Genomic DNA, 23,185 nt, shown 5'->3' on the forward strand with positions numbered 1-23,185 from the left:
ATCCTTTTAAAATCCTTCCTTGAAGGAAGACATCTTCTTTTCCATGTTACCTTACAAAATTAAACTACCAGCTATAAATAAACATATCTACACGTACGTGCACACACGCGCAGTTCCTCTTCAGGCGAGACCCCTCCCGCTTTAAAGAGCCAAGGTCGCTCCGCCTCCCCCACTTGCGTCTAAGAAGGAAGCGGAAGTGACGTTCTGTGCTTCAAGTAGGTAGAGGAGAGCCGGAAAGAGGGAGGGTTAAGGCTCGGGCCCGGCAGCCGGAGGGAGTCGCAGATCAGCTGCTACTGTCTCCGCCGTCGCTGCCCGGACCCTCCAGGTACGCGGTGGGGTTTTTTTTTTTTTTTCAAATCGTCGCGCGCATGCGCGAGGATCCCTTCTCTCCGTCTCCCTTCGCCCCTCGTGACGGGGGCCGCCGGGGGAAGTTGGTTGCCATAGAAACGGGAGTTCGGTGGTGGGGGAGCGGGAAGAACCGAAGGAGGGATCGCGCCGGCCAAGCGATGCCTCGTCGCGAAGCCCCGTGGCTGGCGCTCCGACAGGGCTGCCCTGTCGAAGAAGGGCAAGCTCTTCCCTCACCAGTGCGAGGGAAGGGCAGAGTTTGTCCCGGCGGGCTGCTTTCCCGAAAGGCGGGCTCGGGTGAGGAGGGCGGCGGGATATCTCCCTCCTTGTGGCGGCGGAGGGAGGCCCGTTTACGACGGCCGGGAGGTTTCTCCGATGGGGATCGCCTGGGGCAGGGGTCTCCAAGCTTGGCAACTTTAAGACTTGTGGACTTCACCTCCCAGAGTTCCTCAGCCAGCTTTGCTTAAAAGTCTTAAAGTTGCCAAGGATACCCTTGGGCTGGGGAAGTTAGAGGTGGGGGTGGATATTTTGGGGACGGAGGGGGGGTTTGCAATGGTAAAGGAAGAGGGGTCCTTCCTTAGGCTGCTTCCTCTGCCCCCGTCCTCTTCATTTGTTCCATTAAAATTCGGGTGAAGCAACAGTCTGGCTCACAGGAGGTGGGAAGATTGGGTTGAGGGTCCTTCTGACACCTTGATAGATGGATTGATCGATCTGCCAGCTTCACTCGTGGTGGTGGTGGTGGTGATGGAGGGGGGGTAAATCATGGGGATAATATCACACCCGAAATTCTCTTTTCTTGCCCTCCTTTTGATAAGGTTTCCTTAAAAGTTCATGTGACTTTTCTCCACCTAAGATGTATGAACTTTGCAGTGAGGTTTCCTTCCTCTTCTCTTTAGTTTCTGCTGCTGCCATTTAAGGATGTTGAATTGCTGTTTTGCTTGTGCTAGGGTTGGGAATGGATGGCAGTTGAATATTTGTCTGGAGAGCGCCAAGTTTAGGAAGGCTGTGAACTGAAGGGAGGCACAGACACAGCAGTATTGCACAAAGGACAAAATGAAGGTGATGCAGTTTGCAGGAACCTGTTGCATATTTTATGAACTGCTTTTTGTTTAGTACAGTAATGTGTATCCCAGATACTGCTTACCTTGGCTCTACATGGTGTATTTCCACCTCTTTCCCAATAGTGTAAAATATTTTTAATAGTCCATTGGGAAGACTAGGAATGAAGGGATCATCTTCCTTCCATTTTATCAGTTATTTATATGGGCTACTTGAGTGGTTTGGTTGTAGTGTGGAAATATCTGTCTAGCTATGCTTCAACACAGTTTCATTCTGCCTGCCTTGGTGTTTCTTTGTTAGTTTCCAATGATGAGACTGTGAGATGAAAAGAACCCATAATAGAGACTGTGCCTATAGTTTAATAGAAATCATTTATGGGAATGAGGAATTTCTTTAGCTTCCCCGTTGCTTTCATCAGTATTACAATCTTTATTAATAATATACAGGTAGTCCTCCAATTAGAACCTTTCATTTACTGACTGAAGTTACACCAGCACTGAAAAAAGTGACATGACAGTTTTCACACTTAAAATTGTTGCAGCATCCCTATGGTCACATGATCAAAATTCAGATGCTAGACAACTGACTCACATTTATGAGGGTTGCAGTGTCCTGGGGTCTTATGATCACCTTTTGCGACTTTCTGACAGGCAAAGTCAATGGGGAAGCCAGATTCACTTAACAACCGTATTACTAATTTAAGAACTGTAGTGATTAACTTAACAACTGTGGCAAGAAAGATCATAAAATAGGGCAAAACTTAACTGTCTCGCTTAGCAGCAGAAATTTTGGGCTCAGTTGTGGTCGTAAATTGAGGGCTACCAGTACTTGTATTTTTAACATTGCTTGGTTGTAGTTTGCTCTGGTCTGGAATCCTTTTGAAGAAGAATCTGTGTGCTCATAAAAAGTTTGTGTGCAAATATATGTATCCATGGGTTTGTGCACACATGTAACATCCAACATTTCCTATTTTTACAGGGGGGGAGAGATGGCTGAAATCAGTGACCTTGACCGTCAAATTGAACAACTGCGGCGCTGTGAACTCATCAAAGAGAGTGAGGTTAAAGCCCTCTGTGCAAAGGCCAGGCAAGTGTTGGTAAACTTCTGAGCAGCAACTGCTTTTACACGACAAAGGCAATTCTAGATGACACATCCCTCTTTTCTTTCCAACAGAGAGATCTTGGTGGAAGAAAGTAATGTCCAGAGAGTAGATTCCCTGTAACAGTGAGTAAGGGTTTTGGGGGGTGCTTCATAATACCTTAGACTGGTGTGGTGACATCAGCAGTCAGGCAAACTTTTATTTTTTTATCCTTGATGCATTTTTTTCCAGGTTTGTGGAGACATCCATGGCCAGTTTTATGACCTGAAAGAGCTTTTCAGAGTGAGTGCTGAAACCCACTAGTTCCAAGCTGCCTTCTGCTGCTTCTTTTCTGTAGATTCCCTAATTTTATATGTAACCTTTTCATGTGTTCTGTGTCTTCATGCCCCAGGTGGGTGGCGATGTACCTGAGACCAACTATCTTTTCATGGGAGACTTTGTTGATCGAGGCTTCTACAGTGTTGAAACATTCTTGCTGCTGCTGGCACTCAAAGTAAGGAAACCCCTGATAAGTCAACATTGATTTTTTTTCTTTCCTACTTAAAAGTCAGCATGTGCTGGCAGTGATGCCAGTTTGGCTAATACCTTTTTAAATCTGAAGGCTAAGCTAAATGGACCCACTTCTTTTTACAGGTCCGCTACCCGGACAGAATCACCCTTATCCGTGGCAATCACGAAAGCAGGCAGATCACCCAGGTATATGGGTTTTATGATGAGTGCTTGAGAAAATATGGCTCTGTCACTGTGTGGCGTTACTGCACTGAGATTTTTGACTACCTCAGCCTCTCTGCCATTATTGATGGCAAGGTGAGTATGCAAGTATATTCTTGAATCGTGATGAATTATGGATCTGAAGGAGATCAAATTCTAATTTGAAGGACTAACTGTCTGAAAAATAGAGGGAAAAAAACAACTTATTTTACTTGCCAAGACATGTAATTATGTTATAATCACTGGTGGCATGGGGCCGATTCAAAATGAATGTCTTCTCTTAATTCAAATTCAGCACTTGGTTGTTTTTAATCAAATGCATAACTGAATATCAAAGACAGTAAAGGGGTAGGAGGTCCACATAGGGATTATGTCTCTAGGATAAGGTGATCAGAGAAAAAGAGGGACAGTTTAAAGATGGAGGAAGGTCCATGATGTATACTGTATAAGTGTCTTTTCTGTTCAGATTTTCTGTGTCCATGGTGGCTTATCCCCATCCATCCAGACGTTGGACCAGATCCGAACAATAGATCGCAAACAAGAGGTCCCTCATGATGGCCCCATGTGTGATCTTCTATGGTCTGACCCTGAAGGTATAACTATGAGTCTTTCTTTTTCTCTGTGTGTGAATATTGTGCAATATATCTCGATAGTAGATACTGTAATGGTTTGACTACATGTACAGATTTGTTGGAATCTGATAGGAATAGGACATGCCAAAAGCAGAGTTCAAGAGTATTGTGTCTGTAATTCTGACTCAGAATTATACTAGGAGCAAAAGAGCTAATTGGTGTTACTGCATACCCTGATGAGACTGAAACACCTGTTTTTTACAAAAAATTGGAGACCTCAGTAGATTATATTCCAAGCACATTGCGATGAATGTAAAGGTTTCCTCTACCCAAGTAATGTCTAACTCTAGGGCACGGTGCTCATCACTGTTTCTTGGCCAAGGAAGTCAGCATTGCTGAAGACGGTTTCCGTGGTTATGTGGCCAGCATGACTATATTCTGAGGTTCACAGAACACACCGAAGTAGTACCTATTTATCTACTCATATTTGCATGCTTTCAAACTGCTAGGTTTGCAGGAGCTGGGGCAGGAATGGGAGCTCACCCCATCACATGATGCTCAGGTCTCAAACCCAGGCCGTCAGCTTTCCATCTGACAAGCTCAGCATCTATATCTGCTGAGCCATTGTGCCTCTACATTGCAGAAGACATATATAATAAATCTTGCATGTGTTTGCAGTCATCAGCAAATCAAAAATCAGCAAATGGTAAAGCTTTTTAAAATCTTCCACTAAAGATAGTGAGATGTTTTGTATCTCTGCTTCCATTTCTTTCCCACTCCCAGAATTACTGTTTTAGAAGATTTTTAAAAGGGAAAAAGAACAGCCTTTTATGGTGGAATATATGGATATTAGTGTGAGGGGTTCTACGGTTTCTCTTTGTCAGCTGGTTGGCTTTCTTCTATTAGCTTGCGAGACACAGATGTTTCCTTTTCCTAGCATTTGCCCGCCATTTGGTTTCCGTTGTGTTGGCATTCTCCTCTTTTGCTCTTCTAGACACTACAGGCTGGGGGGTCAGTCCTCGAGGTGCTGGCTATTTATTTGGCAGTGACGTGGTGGCACAGTTCAACGCAGCAAATGATATTGACATGATTTGCCGGGCACATCAGCTTGTCATGGAGGGATACAAATGGCATTTCAATGAGACAGTTCTTACAGTGTGGTCAGCCCCCAACTATTGCTACCGGTAAGAAACTGCAAAGGTGTGCCTGTGAATAGGAAGAACCGTGGGATGGGGAGAGGGAGATTGAAATCAGCTGAGTGTTTTTGCCCAGGGATGTGTGGCATTGATGAAATCTGAAGCACACAAATTTGTCCCCTTTTCTCTCTTCCAACCACAGTTGTGGGAATGTTGCAGCCATCTTGGAACTGGATGAACACCTTCAAAAGGAATTTATCATCTTTGAAGCAGCCCCTCAAGAAACCCGAGGCATCCCATCTAAGAAGCCTGTTGCAGACTACTTCCTGTGAATGCTGCTCCTCCCTCTTCCCCCTCGTGCAGCTTCTGTTTCCTATTCTGGATGGAGTGGTCAGCTTTTCTTTTAGCCTTTGGCAGGGGTTCAGCTCTCTTCTTTCCTTCTCTCCCTTACCCTGGCCCTTGCCCAATAAATTCTCAGTTCTGGATCCCTTAGACTGGATTAGCCATCTTTTCCCAACATTGCTGATTCCTGGGCAATCCCTAGGATTGCCATAATTGGTATGTCCTTTTCCCCCCCTCCCCCAAAAAATCCCACTACTTTTTAGGATTTCTGCCTGTGGAAAACCCTAGAACTTGGTCAGCTCTTTCCATGAAAAGAAGTATCAGCCCAGGAATGAAGAAAAGTTATAGTTCTTGAAAGATCTCTAGTTTTGTAGAGAAGTCACTGACTGATTTCTTGGGACTTTTCTACTCATGAAGTAGCATTGTCCAAACTGGTGCTGTCCAAACATATTGGCCTAAGACTCCTATTATCCTAGCCAACTTGGCCATTCTGAATTAGATAATGGGAATTGTAGCATAATCTAATCTGGAGGACACTAAGTTAGAGAAGGCTGATGTAGAACAACTGGAAGTTATTGCTCAGAGAATATATACATTACAAAGAACTGGATTCTGACATAAGGAGAAACCAGATTGATCAAAGAATATCTGATCTTGTTAGGGAAGCTAATTATCTGGACTAATCCCACGCCCCGTCACTTAGATGCTCTTTTTTCTAGTCAACTGACCTTGGAACTCCATGGTTTTGGTGCCACTCTGAAAGATTTAAGCAAAGAACATGAAGTGCTTCAAACTTTTGCTGTTTTAGGTTGCTGGAAAACCTACAGTGCTGATGAATTTTTTGCACTTCAATCTGTAATTTGCTTCAGTTATATGGAATAGAATGAACTAATATAGGAAGTCCTTCCTTTGTGTGCCATCGCTCCTGATTCCCACTCTGCTCTGTAAAAACTATATGGCCAGTGAAAGACAAGACAGTCCCCAGCATACTATACCAAAATATCCTGATCTTGCAAAAAGATTTTTTTTTTTTTTGCGGTCACTGGGGGCTCCAAATGCCCTCTGGAATCCATTCAGCTTTGGTGAATGGATTTATTAAATCTTTTGTTGGCAGATCTGGTTCTCTTACTTCTTCTCCTTCTCCCTGACTGTGGAGATTGGGACCACATCATGCTAATGAATTTGACCAATGGGACATGTTTTCTCTTTTCTCCTTCTAATCTTCTGCCCCTGTGGGGATGAGGTAGCCACACCTGTAATTCCCCAGGCTGACATCTTCTGCTTCCCTTCTTTACCGTATTCCTGTGAAGGAATGTGCAGTCCAGGTATCTATTTAGAGTTAGAAGGGGGGATTTCCTGCCATCTCCCATGATCTGTCTCTTGCTCTAATTTTATTTTGTTTTTAATCTTGTTTTTATTTTGTTTTTATTTTATTTTTCCTATTTACAACTTTTAGATAAAAAATTATAATAAAATTAAGAAAAATCGAGTATCTTGTACATTGTGTATTTGTATTGCCACATTTATGAACGAGTACTACAGAAATATCTGCAAATATGTCTTTTCTTATGATAGTTAATTTCCTAACTAATTTGGTAATGGCAGAGAAAGGAAGATGATTTTAATACATTACTATGGTTGCAGATGAAAATAAGAGAATTTGCATCCTCTCATCAAGGCAAATGAGTTCTGCCAGCCATGGGATTTTGTTAACATCCAATAAAAATAAATATTAAAAGAAAAACCCTAAGCAAGTTGCTAGTTCTTATGCTGTTGCCATACCACATGTATCACTGCTCCAATATCAATGCTAAGATGACATGTGCAGACATATGTAAAACATGTTCATTAATCTGTCTTTGTAAGATGTTCTAAAAGGGATAGCTGAAGCATAGCTACCACTTAGTCAGCTACCACTTCTATTGAATAGAAATTTTCTATTCGGAAATAACTGAAAAAAGAAAGTTTGCATGTGTGCATCACAACTTCCTTATATTCACTGTGGGGGAAAAAATGTACAGTCCGTTGCAGCCTTTTGGGATTTAATTATATAAACTATGAGGATATAATCAAATTCTACTTTCTTAAATGGAAGAGGAAAACATGAAATTTTGCAAGCAGAAACAAATAAAAATGCAGGTATCCAGGTTGTGCAGGGGTTAAAGCATCGGTGGCTGTGAGCCAGGGTAGCCAGATGGAGGTCCATAGACACGAGGTGGAGGCGGGTAGGGTGCAAAACTGAACTTGAAAGGAGAGAACGAGGAAGCTTCCGGTGGTTCTGCACTTGCAAGGAAAGGAACCATATCCAAACTGGGCCAGCTTGCTGGGAGCATTGCTCTGAAATCCGTTTGCTCAGGAGGAGGTTTGGTAGGGGGAGAAGATGGAGGAGCTGCTATTTCTTGGCTTGGGCTGTGGAAAAGCATAGCAAAAGTCAGTGCCTAAGAATTATCTTGCCTAGCTTCCATTTTGGGGTTCGCACAATTGTGCTTTCCCCATATATAGCTCAAGAGGATTTTCATCCTGATTTCCCTACATAAGGTATTTCTGAACTTCCTTAGTCCTTTCTCATTCCACTGAAAATATCAAAGTATTTTTTTCAAGAGGCAACTAGACCTGGTTTTTCTTTGAAAAGAAAAGAATGCAAATGACCAGCTGTCTGCAAGGAGTATAATCCTTCCATTGCACACCATCCAGTCAGAGCTGAAGAAGCTTCTTGGATGAGAAGCAAAACTTCTTCCAAAAAAAGAGGGAAGTCCAGTTGCGTCTTGAAAAAAGCACCTCTGGGACAACCGTGACGTGGATGGCTAAGAATTTCCATAGAGCAGGGGTGTCAAACTTTTGATATCATGTCACATGATGTATCACGACTCCCCCCCCCTTTACTAAACAGGGTGGGCATGGCCAGCACATGATGCATCTGGCCTGTGGGCTGCAAATTTGAAACCTGCTATACAGATTCCACAAAAAACATTTTTTGGGTAATATCCTATTTGATGTAAATCAAGGGTGTCCAACCTTGGCAACTTTAAGATTTGTGGACTTCCAATTCCCAGAATTTCCCAGTCAGACTTCCACAAGTCTTAAAAGTTGCCAACTTTGAATATTCCTGGTGCAAACGATAACACTGGATTTTTACTTTCTTATGAGATTGTTTTGAAAGGATAATTGGAAATCTGCCAGATACTATTCTTTTTAAATATTTTCTCATTGGCCTGAAAGCAAGGATGGAATGCAGAATGATATTAATATTAGCCAATAGGTTATTGCCTCTGGCAACACAGCTGACGTTAAAATATAAGCTTGAGGAAAATCTTGTACATGATTGGAACAGCTGCTAATAAAGATGCTGGCTTGGCTCATTTTGATCATATGATCAGTGAAGGAAACTGTTAATCTACTGAAACATTTGTAGAAGGCCTCCATCTCTCTTGTCACGCCTAAAATGTTGCTTTAGATATAAAACAGTCTTTGCCAGAAAAAGCCAATGGCAATTTTCAGCGCAGGATTTGGACAATGATCACTCTTGCATAATAAAATTTAATGTAGCTTTAACTCTATTATGTATAGCTGTGTCTAAAACATTTGATAGGCATCGGTTATATATCCTTTTGGGGGGATATATTACTAGATTCCTCTAAATCTTAAGCGTGACAAATACTGGAGCACGTGCACAAGCAAAATGGTTTTATTTGGAGGAGGAGGAGCTTGTTATGGATGATGTAAATTTTCATGCTGGAGAACCATGCAGTCTTGAGTTGAGCAAAAAATGAAGCCCTCTTCTCCAAATAAATGCATGGTTCTCAAAAGTGAATACATGGAACAGGTAGTGTAAAAATGACTAGAACAGTATAGCCTCCGTGAGGGTGAAAATGGCCTCCCCTGGGCTCCGGAGGCCCACGGGAGGCTGGAAACAAGGCCCGTTTTTCACCCTCCTTAGGCTCCGTGCGGGCCCTGTATTTACCTAGCATCCAAAACGGGCCACATGGGGATTCCTAGGAGAGGCGGGGAGGAGAAGGGAGGGGAGGCATGGGCAGGGCCAGCCAAGAGTGGGATTGGGCAGTTCACTGAACCACACAAAATCTTAGCTAGAGGATCATCCTAACCTGTGTGAACCCGTAGCAGCAGCCCACCCCTGCTTACATATAATATTTTCAGGACACGAAGATATTTTTAAGAGCCAGTTTGGTCTAGTGATAAGGCACCAGACTAGAAACCAAGAGACTGTCAGTTATAACCCTGCCTTAGGCACGAAAGCCAGTTTGGTGACGTTGGATCAGTTACTCTCAGCCCCTATGTCATGGTTCAGGTGACAATATTAGTTAGTCAATTGCTATGACAACCATTGGATCAATACTTGATTGGTCTGAAAAAAAGCAGACTGCTTTTGTGGGAAAACATTAGGAATAATAATAAAAAATTCCCACGTCAGTCCTGTCACCCTGGAGAAAAAGTAGCACAGTTCTTTATTAGATAGCAATTAAAATAAATAATCTGAATATCTTAGGCTAGCTAAATGGTCTAGTGGTGAAGGCACCAGGCTAAAAACAGGCTGTGAGTTCTAATTCTGTCTTAGGCATGAAAGCCAGCTGGGTGGATCTGGGCTACTTTCTCTCAGTCTAGTTCACCTCACAGGATTGTTGTAGTGGGGAAAATAGGAGGAAGAAGGAGTGTTAGATATGTTTTCTTCCTTAAGTTGTTTGTAAAAATAATAAAGGCCAGATATAAATAAAATAAATCTACAAAGATCACAATCGGGTTTTTAAAGACAGAAGAGTCATTAGGTCTGGATTGCTGGCTGATACGGGATATAAACAATTAACTCACTTTGATATAAAACCACTGGGTGAGATCATTGATCAATTCGAAGTACAGTATCATCACTACTGATGATTTGTACATCTCAATCCCAGGCTGTGAAAGTGATGACCCAGCATCTGAAGGCTGTTGTTCAGGCCAATATGGGTGAAGAACAGATTCAGACTCAATCCTCACAAGACTGAGTGGCTGTGGTTCGTTGGAGCCTTTGGTCTGGGATGTCTCTACTTCTGGTCCTGGCTGAGGTTGCACTTCCCTTTTTGAGATTAGAGGCTATTTGGGGTTCCTCCTGGACTCACGGTTGCTGCTTAAAAATCAAATGGCAGCTATAGAGCCCTTGTACGTGCGTCCACTATGCTCTTCCCTCAACTATGAAGCCCTTGTGTATCCAACCTTGGCAACTTTCAGACCTATGGACTTCAACTCCCAGAATTCCCCTGCCAGCCATACTTTTGTTATATATTCTTTTAAATATTGTAAGATATCTGGCATTTTTCTGGAGTTGGGCAGCTTTAAAACCAAATATTAAATAAATAAATTCTCTGTTACCTCTCATAAGGTGATGATGGCCCCCTTAAACCATGAAAAGCAGCTGGATGTTGTACATAAGCCTCGGCCCCATTGAGATTAATTCCTGCGGCGGGGTAGAAGGAACAGGAAGGCTGTGGAAGTGCAGGGGGTGGCTGTTGCTCCAGAGGCCCCTCTTCTGTCAGTGTGGAGTCACAAGGGCCTTTCTTGCTCTCTGTGGGAAGAGATGTGCAGAGAAGACCGGAAGAGAAAGTTATAGGTAGGAATTAAACAACTATACACTGGGAACATGCTTGGCAGAGATGTAGAGCTCTTTATGAAAGAGGTGAGACAAGGAGGTGAAATTACTATAAACTTAATTTTTAAAAAATCTAATAATTTATCCAGTCTACTGGAAATCAAGTGAGGAGATTCTGAGTCTTGGAGTTGTTTCTGATTTGAGCTGGCTGTAATCCCTGTAAATAAACAAACCAAGCTAGTCTGTATAAGTGAAATTCTTCTGGAAAGCTTATTTCACTTCAAATTAATAAGACTACTTTCAAGGAAAAAGTAGGGGATAATTGCAGATGAAGGAGAAGAAAATGGAGAAAGGGGCTTTGGGAAAAATGATTAGAGTATCGAAGGGTATTAGAAAAGCAAGCAAGCAAGACGGGATTATCGAATGTGTGCATAGGCTAAATGATGGATACCTAGGAAAGAGATGGAGATGTAGGCATTTGGTCAATTATCTAGAACAGGGGAACTATGGCACCTTTATGATTTGTGGACTTCAACTCCCAGAATTCCTGATCCAGCCATGCCAGGAATTCTGGGAGTTGAATTTCACAAGTCATAAAAGGGCTATAGTTCTCCACCTCTGATCTAGAATCATGGTTATAAGGGATACAGGAGCATCTGCAAGTGAAGGAGATCAGAGTGATGAAAACATCAGGCATCACAAAGCAAGTTTCACCCATTTCTTACATGCATTGCAACATTACATACATCCCCAAGGGATAAAGCTCATCATTTTGACATAGTGAGATCCTAAGGATGTTGCTGGGGTTATTTCATTTAATGTTGATTAATCACAGAATTTCAGCAGGCCAGCCTTGACTAGTCCTGAATGAAGAATCACATAAGAATTACATGTAGTGCACCTAAAAACAGGTGGGCCTGTCATTGCATCATCATAACTGCCTTTTTTATTTTTTGAGCCCCAGTCTGCAAACATGCCTCCACTGAAGAGGGAGAAGCTGAAGTTAGAAAGAGTATTTAAGCGGTTAGAGACAGAATAAGATACCCATGTTGTTCTCACCACTTTCGCCCTGGTTTGCTTCGCATTCATTAATCTTCATCTTCCTTTTGATTCGGGCCTCACGCTCCCTGTATTTTTGTAATGGATCATAATAAGATTTGATAAAATAGCAGTCAGGGCTCAAAACACCTTTCATGGATCATGCAATTGCAGACTGTTTGTCTAGGAAACTCCGCCCCACCTGCTTTCTAGAGTCTTAGCATTTTGGTTCTGACAATTCAGCTTGTTGTTGGAATGAAATTTCTGATGCCAGGCCACAACCTCTACAGCCATCCATAGAGGGATTACAATGCCCCTCAGCCTCAGCCTTCTAGTGCCTGTAGGCCAGACAAGGACTAATGGATGGAAGCTGAACAAGGAGAGATTTAACCTGGAAATAAGGAGAAACTTTCTGACAGAACAATCAACCAACGGAACAGCTTGCCCTCGGAAGTTGTGGGAGCGCCCTCATTTGAGACCTTCAAGAAGAGATTGGACTGCCATTTGTCAGAAATGGTGTAGGGTCTCCTGCTTGGGCGGGGGGTTGGACTAGATTACCTACAAGGTCCCTTTCAACTCTGATTATCTTTAGAAGGACATCTTTTGCAGTGGGAAACATCAGGAGACCCGAACCAATGTTGTGGTTTTGATTTCTTCCTGCTCACCTTTTGCTGTTCATACCATTTTCACGGAAGCCCTTTGCAAAAGGATTGCTTTCTATCTTCATCTGAGTGATCTGAATGGACAGTGAGGAGTGAAAGAAATAAGAAATAGAAATAACTCTAAGGAATAGAAGTCATCATACATATCCATAGTAATAAATACATTCTGCTTTATTTTTTTCCATCCAGTTCTGGGTTACTTCTGAAAGAAGCGTAAAATTAAGTTACTCACAGTCTTGTTTGAGTAGTAAGATTTTAAAGTTTTGCTTCTGTGTGCAAAATGTGTACATGTATATGTTCCTGGAGGCCACATATAGCATAATGAAAGAGAAGATGATAAAAATGTGATTTGGGAGGTATCCTAGCTAAACTGAAAACGAGAGGGACAAGAAAGAATAATATATGACTTCCGGTGGCACTTCTGTTGAGGACAGATGGGGACCACGATCGTGCGCGGCTTCTATCTATACTTACCCTGTTGTGGGGGGAGGGTGTCCCCATGGCACCGGAACCATCAGACCCACCTCGGAAGGGGGGAGGAAGAGGGGGAGACCACCAGCTGGGTTGAGGGGAGCTGCATCTCCCCTCCCTGGCTTGGTATACTCCCCTGGAAGACAGGGAGAAACGGCAGTTTTAATGGCTGCCCTGAAGACGGGAAGCTACTGGGACTTAAGTGTGTGCTGGAGTAGTGAAGTGGTGAGTGGCGTGTAACCAGATAAGAGAAGCTGAACTTCTTGTTTTAATAACCCTGAAAAGCAGAAAGAAGGATTCCTCGCTTGAGAGTATAACAGCGGTGAATGGAAAACAAGAGGACAATATAAGGTAAATAAAAACTGGACTATAAAAGAGCTAAAACGAAATTAAAACTTTGAAAAGTGGAAGCGATATAGAGCGCCACCTAATGGTACAAGACATTTTTTCCTGGATGACTTTACGGAAAATTACTGGTCTTTTAAATGTGTGAATGAGAAAACATATGAAATAAAAGACTTTCACAGAACAAGAACTCTGAAAACTTAAGAGAAAAAAAGGGGAGATTGCAGCAAGAGGATAAACGAAGGCAATATCTTGAGACTGTTGGGGGTTGACTGTGCAAAGGAAATAGAAAGACCCCATAAGGAAAAGAGAAATAAGTGGAGTCTCTTGGCAAGGATTACAATTAACTTTAATAAAATTTAAAAAATAACACAATTGATTAAAAAAATGGAAGAAGCAAGCAAAGAATTTAAGTTGGAAATGCAATCTGTGAAAGAAATGTTAAAAGAAAGAAGGGGACTATTGGACATACTGGCAGAAAACATAATGCAATTTATAGCAGAACAAAGGAACCTTAGAGAGGGGGAGCCAAAGGAAGAGGAAAACAGCCAAGATAGATATGAAGATTCAGAAACATTGCCAAAAGACATAAAAGGAACTAAAACTAAGACATTGATAATAGAGATAATAAATAAAAAAGAAAAGCTTCCAAGAGTAAGCAAAAGAAGATGTACAAGAAGAAATTTCAAAAAAAGAGAAAAGGAAAGAGTGGGAGGAAAGATGGGGGACTGGCAGATGGAAATAAAAGTAATATTAGAGGAAAAAAGAGGGATAAAGAGGAAAGGCCAGGAAAACTTAGCAAAGGGAAAGCTGACTAAAACTAAGAGAAATGACAAGGCTGAGAGATTTAGAGATAAGGGTTAAATGTACCATAAAAGGGGGATACCACGTGGGAATGTATCTTTGTATTTTTCATGAGAAATATAAACGTGGGAGATTTGAAGTTTATAACTTACTGGGAAATACTTTAAGATTATTAGATAATTATAGATGAGAAAAATGAAGAAGGATATATTTGTGTGTGTGTGTATATATATATATATATATATATATATATATATATATATATAGTATTCAGCTTTGTTTGTGTATTTTCCCACGCCATTATAGTTGTGCTTTTAAAGTTGTAGCAACGTTTCAGCAGAATCTCATCTGCCATCACCAGGCTTCTGTATTGTGTTTGTGATGGCAGATGAGATTCTGTTGAAACATTGCTACAACTTTAAAAGCACAACTATAATGACGTGGGAAAATACCTGAACAAAGCTGAATACCATACATATAAATACCCACGAAAACATAAGAATGTATGTATGTATGTATGTGTGTGTCTTATTCGGGTTTTCTCCCACGTAAAATTGGAAGTATTTTGGCGACGTTTCGACGAAATCTCATTCGTCATCTTCAGGCTTGTGTCTTCAGCTTTGTGCTTCTTGGAGTAATGTGAGCTTGCAGCTGTTTTTTCTTTTAACTGCCAGTGGGAGTGCGACTTGACTGGGTGGGGGCTTGGCTGTGTTCTGATTGGGTGGGGGGGTGTTCTCATTGGTTGGGGGCCTGGCTGTGATGTGAAGAAGCACAAAGCTGAAGACACAAGCCTGAAGATGACGAATGAGATTTCGTCGAAACGTCGCCAAAATACTTCCAATTTTATGCGGGAGAAAACCCAAATAACCAAAGATCCACATACAAATACCCATGAAAACCTCAGAAAACATATATATATATATATATTCTAAAATATGCTAATGATATTAGAAAAACAGAATATGACGACAGGCAAAAATCTGGTATTAATTATGTTCAAACAATGTGAATTAGCATTACATAAATGCTATAGGTTGAAATGGGTTAAAGGGAAGTAAAAGGGGAAATTAACTCTGTTTTTATTTTTTTTCTTTGTGGTATACATGTAATAGAAAATGCAATTGATTATACAAAGGATATGAGAAAATAGAAAACATAATGAACTAAAAGGGATTATGTGGGAATATAAAATATTTATAATAAATGTAATATATTTTTGGCTCAGTAGAAACAAAGAAAAAATATGAAATGATGAATATCTCTGGGATATATATAAGATATATCGTAGATGGGGGGGATATACCCTGTGGATCCCAAATGTATTAATCTTACTTTACTTTTACTCATTTTTTCTTTCATTGACTGTCTAATTATATATTGGTCTTGAGAAAGTTATAGATGATAACAATACATAATGTAACAAAATAGAGGGTAAGCTGAAAATGGAAATAATAGAAGATAAAGAATTGAAAATATATGTGAGGATGAAATGATTTTGATATTGAATTAATGAATTAAAATATGAAAGGGAAATTTATCTAAAGATTAGTTGAATGGATAATAATTTGAGTTGATATTAATTAAGAAAGTTGAAAATATAACTATGACTATGTATAAATATTGTAATCTGGAACCACGTTGCTCAAGTGAAGAGATATGTAAAAAATAAAAATAAAAAAACTTTGGGGAAAAAAAGAAAGAAATAATATATGTTTAGAATAGCAACCTGTACAAACTATAATCTTGTCAATGGCTTTTGCCCACAGTAGATTTAGATACCAATCAGCATATAGGGAGACTTCCTAGAGAGAGGTCTAAGCCAGTTTGATGTGGTACTTAAGGCGCTGACGTAGAAATCAGGAGACTGTGAGATCTGGTCCTGCATTAGACTTGAAAGCTGGTTGGATGACTTTGGGTCAATCACCATGAGACAATGAGTTCTAGTCCTGCCTTAGGCATGAAATCTGGCTTGGTGACCTTGGGCCAGTCACTCTCTCTCAGCCCAACCCACCTCACAGGGTTGCTGTTATGGGGAAAATAAGAGGAGGAATGGGTATTGGATATGTTCGCCACCCTGAGTTATTTATAAAAACAATAAAGGTGAGCAACAAATAAATAAATAAAGATATAAAGGTCTTAATAATATTCCCAACCCTTTGACAATATCTGTTTTTTCTGGGTCTCTAGGTAGCTGCAGCCAACAAAGGGAGGGAGCAAATAAAACAAATATTGTTCCTTTTAAAACATGGGGATGGCTTATTTGAAGCCCTCCAGAGACATTTTGGGGAAATTAAGTTTCTGAAGTGGCTTTGCATATTAAGGTGAGGTGGTTATTTCTGCCCCTCTGGCAACCAATTTTCAGCATCTCTTCGGGATTTATTTTTTTATTAAAATCTTCCTGTGGCTGCCCCCTCCCCCAGAAAGGAGAATGAAGAGGGAAGGAAAAAAGGGAAGAAAGGAAAGATTATAATAAGAATGAGGGATGATCTCAGTGAAGTCCTGCCTTAGCACTTGGCCTCTACAGGTTCCCCTGACATGAGTGACATCAAGCTGGCCACACCCACCATAGCCACACCCCCAGCCACAACCATGCCCCACTCCCCAGACCTCCGAGGTCAAACACAACCCTGATGCAGCCCTCAACGAAATTTGTTTGACACCCCTACATTTGAAGTATTATTAAAGATCATGTTCCCAATTCAATTAGCTTTTCTAAACCAGCTAAAATGAACAAAATAAGGCACATAAACTCTTTGTAGTGTGAAAGACTATGATGATGTAAAGCAGGAGTGTCAAACTCAGGGCATCATGAGACGTATGGTGACTTTTTTCCCCTCCGCTAAACTGGGCATGGGTGTGGCCAGAGCGTGACGGGCCATGAGTTTCACAGCCCTGATGTGAAGCATTGTTTCTCAACTCAGCAGTTTTAAGATGTGTGAACTTCAACTCCCAGAATTCCCTAGTCAAGCATGCTGGGAAAGTTGAAGTCCATACAGCTTAAAGTTGGTGACGATGAGAAACTCTGGTGAAAAGTATTGAAATGACAGACTGTGAAAAGCTATTGGGAGTAGGGATTAGACTTTGCTGCAGACATGTTTATACTAAAAAGTACATTGTTGTGAATAACAGAAGGAGCCGAAGTGCTGCGATCTGAAATTGTTAGAAAAATAAATTTTGAAGGCAGGAAAGAGGCACATTTAAGGCTGTAAGACTGCCAGGAGAGGTTTAATTCTGAAAAGATTTGGCTTGGATGAGGAGGGCAAAGGGTAAAAGAATAGGAAAATATGCAGAAAGAATTAAGGAACCCTAGAAAGTGAATGTATAGGAAATATAAATAACAAAGGCTACTGGACTGTGAGAATCTATCTATCTATCTATTATCTATCTATCTATCTATCTATCTATCTATCTATCTATCTATCTATCTATCTATCTATCTCTATCTATCTCTATCTATCTATCTATCTATCTATCTATCTATCTATCTATCTATCATCTATCTATCTATCTCTGGTATCAAAAGAAGGAAACAATGAGGGACAAGCAGTCTAGGGATATCATAGACTCTACAAATGAGAATAAGTCTACAGTATTTAAAAATAACATTTTTTTTAAAAAAAACACCCTGCTCTTGTTCTTTCACCTGTGGGTTCTGGTAGGCTGTGACAGTCAGAAACTGTGTCTCAGGAAAGGTGAAGGAAGCACAGCCACCGCCTGCTCCGCGGCGCCCTCCAGCTCCCACCACATGTACTCTGGGCTGGTAACGGTGCATGGAATGAACGATCAACTAAGAACAGAAGAATCAACATGGGGCATTATTTACCTGACCATCTCATGTTCCTCCACTTTCCATTTTAGTTCTCTGCAAAACCGAACTGTCTATGCATGCTGTCATTGTGGGAAAAGCACAACATGTGATCCTAATTGCATGATTCATTCTCCTTAAATATGACTTCACTTTGTATTTAAAAGAAAGATTAAGCATCTAGGCGTGTCAACCTGCAAAAAAATAACCCCAAGTCATTTCTGTAGAGGGATTTTGGTGAGCTAAGTTGTTTCTTGCCTTATATCCATGAACATTTTTTTTTATAATCATCCAACACATTATCAACAAAATCTAAGTTTAAATACTGTGTGTTTGCTATATAATTTATTTTCTTCGAATTTCAGAATGTAGTATTCCTTTGGGAAGATTTTGCTTTTGGCATTAGATTCAGAAAATCCTGGATATTGGCTGTTTCCCCCCACCCCTATAACTCCCCATGGTGGCCTAAAAGATCCTCCCACATGTGTTCCTTCTTTAAATCATTTTATTTGGGATGTAAGTATACTCTATCAATTATTGTCTCCTGGATATATATCCCCTCTTCCCCATCTGTCTTTTCTCTGGTCCCAGTTCCCAATCATACATGTCCATGAGGATCCAGGGTATTGTTGGTGAGCTTGAGCCGATGGAAAGATACAGGTTGGCGCATCCAGTGGGCACCTGATGCAGGTGAATCAGGATGGATATAAACCCGGTCTGGAGGTGGTAATTCTGCCTTGCCACTGGCTTCCCACTTTTTGCCATGCCACTTGTAGCGGGAACCTCCTACAGGGACGACATCCACCAGCAGTAGGTACTTAGCTTCAGGATCCAGGCCTGTGACTGAAACTTTTAGCTGTGGAAACATCCTCCTGGAAGGGGATTAAAACATGGATTAGAAAATCCAAGTTGTGGAGGAAAGGGCTGTGACACAGAAGAAGAAAATGTGATTCATCTCAACTCAAGGCTAGTGATAGCTAATCCTAATCACACTCCCACCATGCTGTAGCTGAGTTCTAGAAAGTTCTTTTTTAAAAAAAAAACTTCGTTAAAGTTTAACAATTTTAAAAACAAATCATATTTACAATTTTTGCAATACATTGTGACATCGGCTTTTCCATATTCATTTACAAACACACACACACACATATGTACATCAATTACACTTACATTTTGCATTGTCTTTTATTCCTGTTATCTAACCAAACATACCATTTCTCCCAGACTGTTCTTTCTTCCTTCTCCTGCAATTCCATTGTAAGTTTATTCATTTCTGCACAATCCATAATTTTTTTTATTAGCGTATTAGCTGTGGGACTACTCTCTGGTTTCCAGTTTTGAGCATACATTATTCTAGCTGCTGTCAATATATGTATTATTATGTATTCAATTTCTTTCTTGTAATTACATATAATTATCCCTAATAGGAACATTTCAGGTTTAAGTTCTATTTTCCCCCCAGTTATTTCTTGCACCCATATCCTTATTTTGTTCCAAAATTTCTGGAAAGTTCAAATAGCACAGGATGAGTGGACGGGGTCCAAATCATATTATTTGGCTCCATTTACATATTAAGACAAACGGACTGTCCCTCATTTAGCCCTTGAAATGTCATCTCTGACTTGCTTGACGTACAGATAGTCCTTGACTTACAGCCAAACTGGGATCATCATTTCTGTTGCTAAGCAAAGCAGTTGTTAAATAAGTTGTGCCCAATTTTATGACCTTTTTTTTTGCCAAGGCATTAAGCAGCTGTTAAGTGAATCGCAGTCTTTAAGCAAGTCTGGTTTCTCCCTCTGATGATGTATATGGGAGGCCAACTGTGAAGGTTGCAAATGGCATAACAGTGGGATGCTACAGTGGTTGTAAACACATAGTGGTTGTCAAGTGCCCGAATTTTGATCATGGGGATGCCGTGACCGTTGTTAGTGCGAGGACCGGTTGTACTAAGTAACATTTTTCAGTGCCAATGTAACTTTGAATAGTTTCTAAACGAATGGCTGTAAATTGAAGACTGCCTGTAGTGAGATAATGTTAAGATCCTATGCAGAACAAATGGCTTTTGATTATTCCTTGGAAAGCTGAAAACATACAAAACTCTCTCACTCAATTCCTAGGGCAGTAACTACTCTTTTCCAGCTTTCCTGGGAGGTAGGCTTTCTAGTTATTTTCTCACTTCACTCATCCATTGTGTGAAACATACAATTACTATAAATTCCCAAAGTGGTTTGTCTCCAAATCAGTTCATCTCTGGTCAGTCAATCAATCAATGAATCAATCAATCAGAATAGAGCTGGAAGGGACCTTGGAGGTCTTCTAGTCCAGCCCCCTGCTCAAGCTGGAGACCCTATACCATTTCAGATAGGTGGCTGTCCAATCTTTTCTTTAAAACTTCCAGTGATAAAGCCCCTACAACTTCTGAAGGAAAGCTGTTCCACTGGTTAATTGTCTTCACTGTGAGGAACTTTCTCCTTAATTCCAGGTTGCAGTGACTTAAAATGATCCAACAGTTGGACACTCAAGGTTAGGAAACATTTTTTTACACTAGAAATTAAAGATAAAAAGGGCTTTTCACAATATTCAAGTCAGGTACCCTGTTAGTCTCTGGTACCCAGAAGGTACATTTGTTTCTCAAAACATTGTTTTTTTTATAGTAACTCAGCAAAAAATAAATAGGAACAGAGATTTATTTCTCTTAATATTTCAAGAGCCTTCCTAGATTAAATTAACAGTCTAATCAAGTAAATTATTTTCTATCACTGTCCTAAATAAAACTTACAACATGAGCACAATGCAGGTATACTGCCTTTGAACATGGAGGCTTCATTTAAAACATTAGAAATGGAGACTTAAAGGGACCATTCAAGCCTCTAAGATGGGGTCCGCAAACTTGGCAACTTTAAGACTTGTGGACTTCAACTCCCAGAATTCCTCAACCCGATATGCTGGCTAGAGAATTCTGGGAGTTGAAATCCACAAATCTTAAAGTTGCCAAATTTGGAGGCCTCTGCTCTAAGACTAGCCCTCTGTTCAGTAACACAGCAGGTAGCTTCAAATTGCTTATCTTTGATGAATTTGTAAAATCCCATTTGCAAGCTATTTCATTCATCAGTATGTGTTATGGCCATAGATCCCTAACCTTGTGAATTATATAAACGAAGATTTCTTTACAATATCCTATTCTTTTTGCATGATGGTCAGGTCTAAGTGAAAAGGGGGGAAAACATTGCAAAGCTAGCATGTTAAAAATGGTTTAGATTTCAGTCATAATTCTCTATACATTTACATAAAAGCAAGACCCACTGGACTTCAAAGGGCTTACTTCAGAGTAGGGAAGGATAAGATTACGATGTCCGTCTTTTGGGCAGAAGTTTTAATTTTAGGACAGAAGAAAAGTCATTTGAAGCTCTGATTTACACAGTTCCAAGACTGATCCCTGCCACTGCAAGGAGAGAGAGAGAGAGATGATGGAGCAGTATCTCACCTGCCTGCTTTGGTGATTATCATCTCGGTGCCAATGCCACTGAACCGCTTCCAGAGCTCACTGTTCTCCAGGCTCATCCGTACTCCAGGGGTAGCTGTGCAGTTGTTGGGGGACCTGTTGGGAGTGTCTGAGATGTCCCATAAGGGAGGCCAGGGGTTGGGGGCAGGAGGCGGCCAGGGGGTCCAAACCTGGGAAGAAACCTTCCAATTTGGGAGCAGATTCCAGCTCTGGTGACAAAGAAGTGGAGAAAAGAGACCTGAGAGGAGGGTTAAGAAAACTGAGGGGCTTTGGCAGTTGAGCCATGTGGAGTAAGGGGAAGGAGGGGGTTGCAGGCATTACTGAGGGGCATCATCAAGGAATTTGTCACTCTCCTGCTGGTTTCCGCCCGTTTTCTTCTCTCCCCCCTCCACCTCTTCCCTGACCAGTTGGTCTTGGGTGCTAAATATCCAGCTGATGGGGGGTGGGCGAGTAAGAGCCAACAATTTATGGGAATTCTCCATCTCTCTCAGCTCCCTTTCTGATCTTCCCTGACCTCCTACCGGCTTGTCTAAATCACAAGCTGCTTCCCCTTCATCCCAGGACCATCCTCATCCTCGTGGGTGCCTAGTGGACTTCCCTTCCCTTTTTTATTTTTAATGTAAGCCCCACTTTTCCCACAGATAATAATAGCCTAAGCTCCTAAATCTCATCATTATCTGATTCCAGCTCAGCCCATTTTGGATTGATTTTATTTATTTATGAAATTTATTCGCCACCCATCTCATATCCAATTACTCTTGGCAGCTTTACAATATAAACGTTTTTGAACCACTATTCTATTCTGATATAGTTGCATCCTGGAATCGGCTTGTTAACCCTCTTAGCTTAAACATCCCGGCTACCACCTCTCTCCTGAAGAGCTTCCAAAACGTTGGTTTTACTTTAGTTTCTTCTACAAGAAGAAAGTTTCTCCATGTCAGGCTTCTGCTTCTTAGCTTCCTCTGAATCTTCTTCAGAGATAACTTAATTCCCATCTTCTTCCTTAAATGTCTGTCACAGTCACACAGTCACATCTCAAGAGCCACTCCCAAGAAAGCACAGATACTTTTTCTTTCTATCCTGCTCCCTTTCACACAACAACCCTGTGAGGTAGATAGGCTGAGGTAGATAGGCTGCCTGGCTCTGGATCAGGCTACCCTGGAGCCTAATGGTTAAATGAAGATGTTCTTGAGCCCACAATACCCGCCAGGATTTTTGGCTCCCTTCCATTCATGGCTTTACCATGAACCACTTTTTCCTTCCCCCACCGCTTTGCCAGATCCTCTCCCAGTTTCTCACCTGAGTATCTGAAGGCTTCATATTGGGGTGCCTGACTCTGGGGATAAGCAGCTCCAGGAGGGGGTGGTGGTCGCAGAGCATAGGAGCTCCCGTACTGGGGGAACATCTCTGACGGGTGGTACATGAGGGATGAACAGAAGCCTGGAGGCTAGGACTAGCTTCTCTGGGAAGGGACTGGGGGTCTTGTGGATGGGAACAGGTAAGGCTGGAAGCCAGGGCTCCTGCCTTGAGGGTGGGGTGGGGGGTAGAGGAGAAAGCCTAGAGGCTGGAAGGTTGGTTTGGGGTGCAAAGTTGGATGCGGTTTGGGGAGAGAAGGGAGGAAGGGAGGGAGGGCTCAGAGACAGAGAGGTAGGAGCTGTTTAAGGAGCTGGAAGCCAGGTCTCCTTGGCTTGGTCTCTTGAAGCAAGTCTGGGA

General features: G+C 41.4%; 2 protein-coding genes across 4 annotated transcripts; one reads left to right on the forward strand and one right to left on the reverse strand.

The window, feature by feature from the left end:
* Positions 1-208: 208 nt before the first annotated feature.
* On the forward strand, positions 209-6,753 carry PPP4C (protein phosphatase 4 catalytic subunit). 3 transcript variants are annotated; one of them, XM_087945027.1, is made up of 9 exons: positions 209-325; positions 2,383-2,494; positions 2,582-2,638; positions 2,735-2,785; positions 2,895-2,996; positions 3,137-3,310; positions 3,681-3,807; positions 4,781-4,970; positions 5,125-6,753. In XM_087945027.1, the coding sequence occupies exons 5-9, from the start codon at positions 2,931-2,933 to the stop codon at positions 5,252-5,254; spliced, it is 687 nt and encodes a 228-aa protein (XP_087801153.1). In that variant the 5' UTR covers positions 209-325; positions 2,383-2,494; positions 2,582-2,638; positions 2,735-2,785; positions 2,895-2,930; the 3' UTR covers positions 5,255-6,753. The 3 variants fall into 3 exon arrangements, with proteins under 3 accessions (XP_087801153.1, XP_087801151.1, XP_087801152.1); XM_087945025.1 differs by lacking the exons at positions 209-325; positions 2,383-2,494; positions 2,582-2,638 and having other exon boundaries at positions 2,649-2,785; XM_087945026.1 differs by lacking the exons at positions 209-325; positions 2,383-2,494; positions 2,582-2,638 and having other exon boundaries at positions 2,649-2,785; positions 3,137-3,199.
* Positions 6,754-6,756: 3 nt separating this feature from the next.
* Positions 6,757-21,592, reverse strand: TBX6 (T-box transcription factor 6). The gene is made up of 7 exons (XM_026682344.2): positions 21,455-21,592; positions 18,575-18,842; positions 17,809-17,952; positions 12,549-12,619; positions 11,905-11,972; positions 10,629-10,821; positions 6,757-7,673 (listed from the first exon to the last, which is right to left on the reverse strand). The coding sequence occupies exons 1-7, from the start codon at positions 21,529-21,531 to the stop codon at positions 7,424-7,426; spliced, it is 1,071 nt and encodes a 356-aa protein (XP_026538129.1). The 5' UTR covers positions 21,532-21,592; the 3' UTR covers positions 6,757-7,423.
* Positions 21,593-23,185: the final 1,593 nt, after the last annotated feature.

The sequence above is a fragment of the Notechis scutatus genome, chromosome Z (genome assembly GCF_049901735.1).
Source record: "Notechis scutatus isolate UNSWTSFEM ecotype Mainland chromosome Z, rNotScu1.2, whole genome shotgun sequence".
Taxonomy (NCBI): domain Eukaryota; kingdom Metazoa; phylum Chordata; class Lepidosauria; order Squamata; family Elapidae; genus Notechis; species Notechis scutatus.

Coding starts and splice junctions, on each gene's coding strand:
- PPP4C (XM_087945027.1), top strand. CDS start 2,931: ATGGGAGACTTTGTTGATCGAGGCTTCTACAGTGTTGAAACATTCTTG. Junction 2,997..3,136: donor TGCTGCTGCTGGCACTCAAA/GTAAGGAAACCC, acceptor TTCTTTTTACAG/GTCCGCTACCCGGACAGAAT. Junction 3,808..4,780: donor TCTATGGTCTGACCCTGAAG/GTATAACTATGA, acceptor TTGCTCTTCTAG/ACACTACAGGCTGGGGGGTC.
- TBX6 (XM_026682344.2), bottom strand. CDS start 21,531: ATGAGCCTGGAGAACAGTGAGCTCTGGAAGCGGTTCAGTGGCATTGGC. Junction 12,620..17,808: donor CAGCCTACCAGAACCCACAG/GTGAAAGAACAA, acceptor CTGTCCATTCAG/ATCACTCAGATGAAGATAGA. Junction 10,822..11,904: donor AGCAAACCAGGGCGAAAGTG/GTGAGAACAACA, acceptor CTCTTCCCACAG/AGAGCAAGAAAGGCCCTTGT.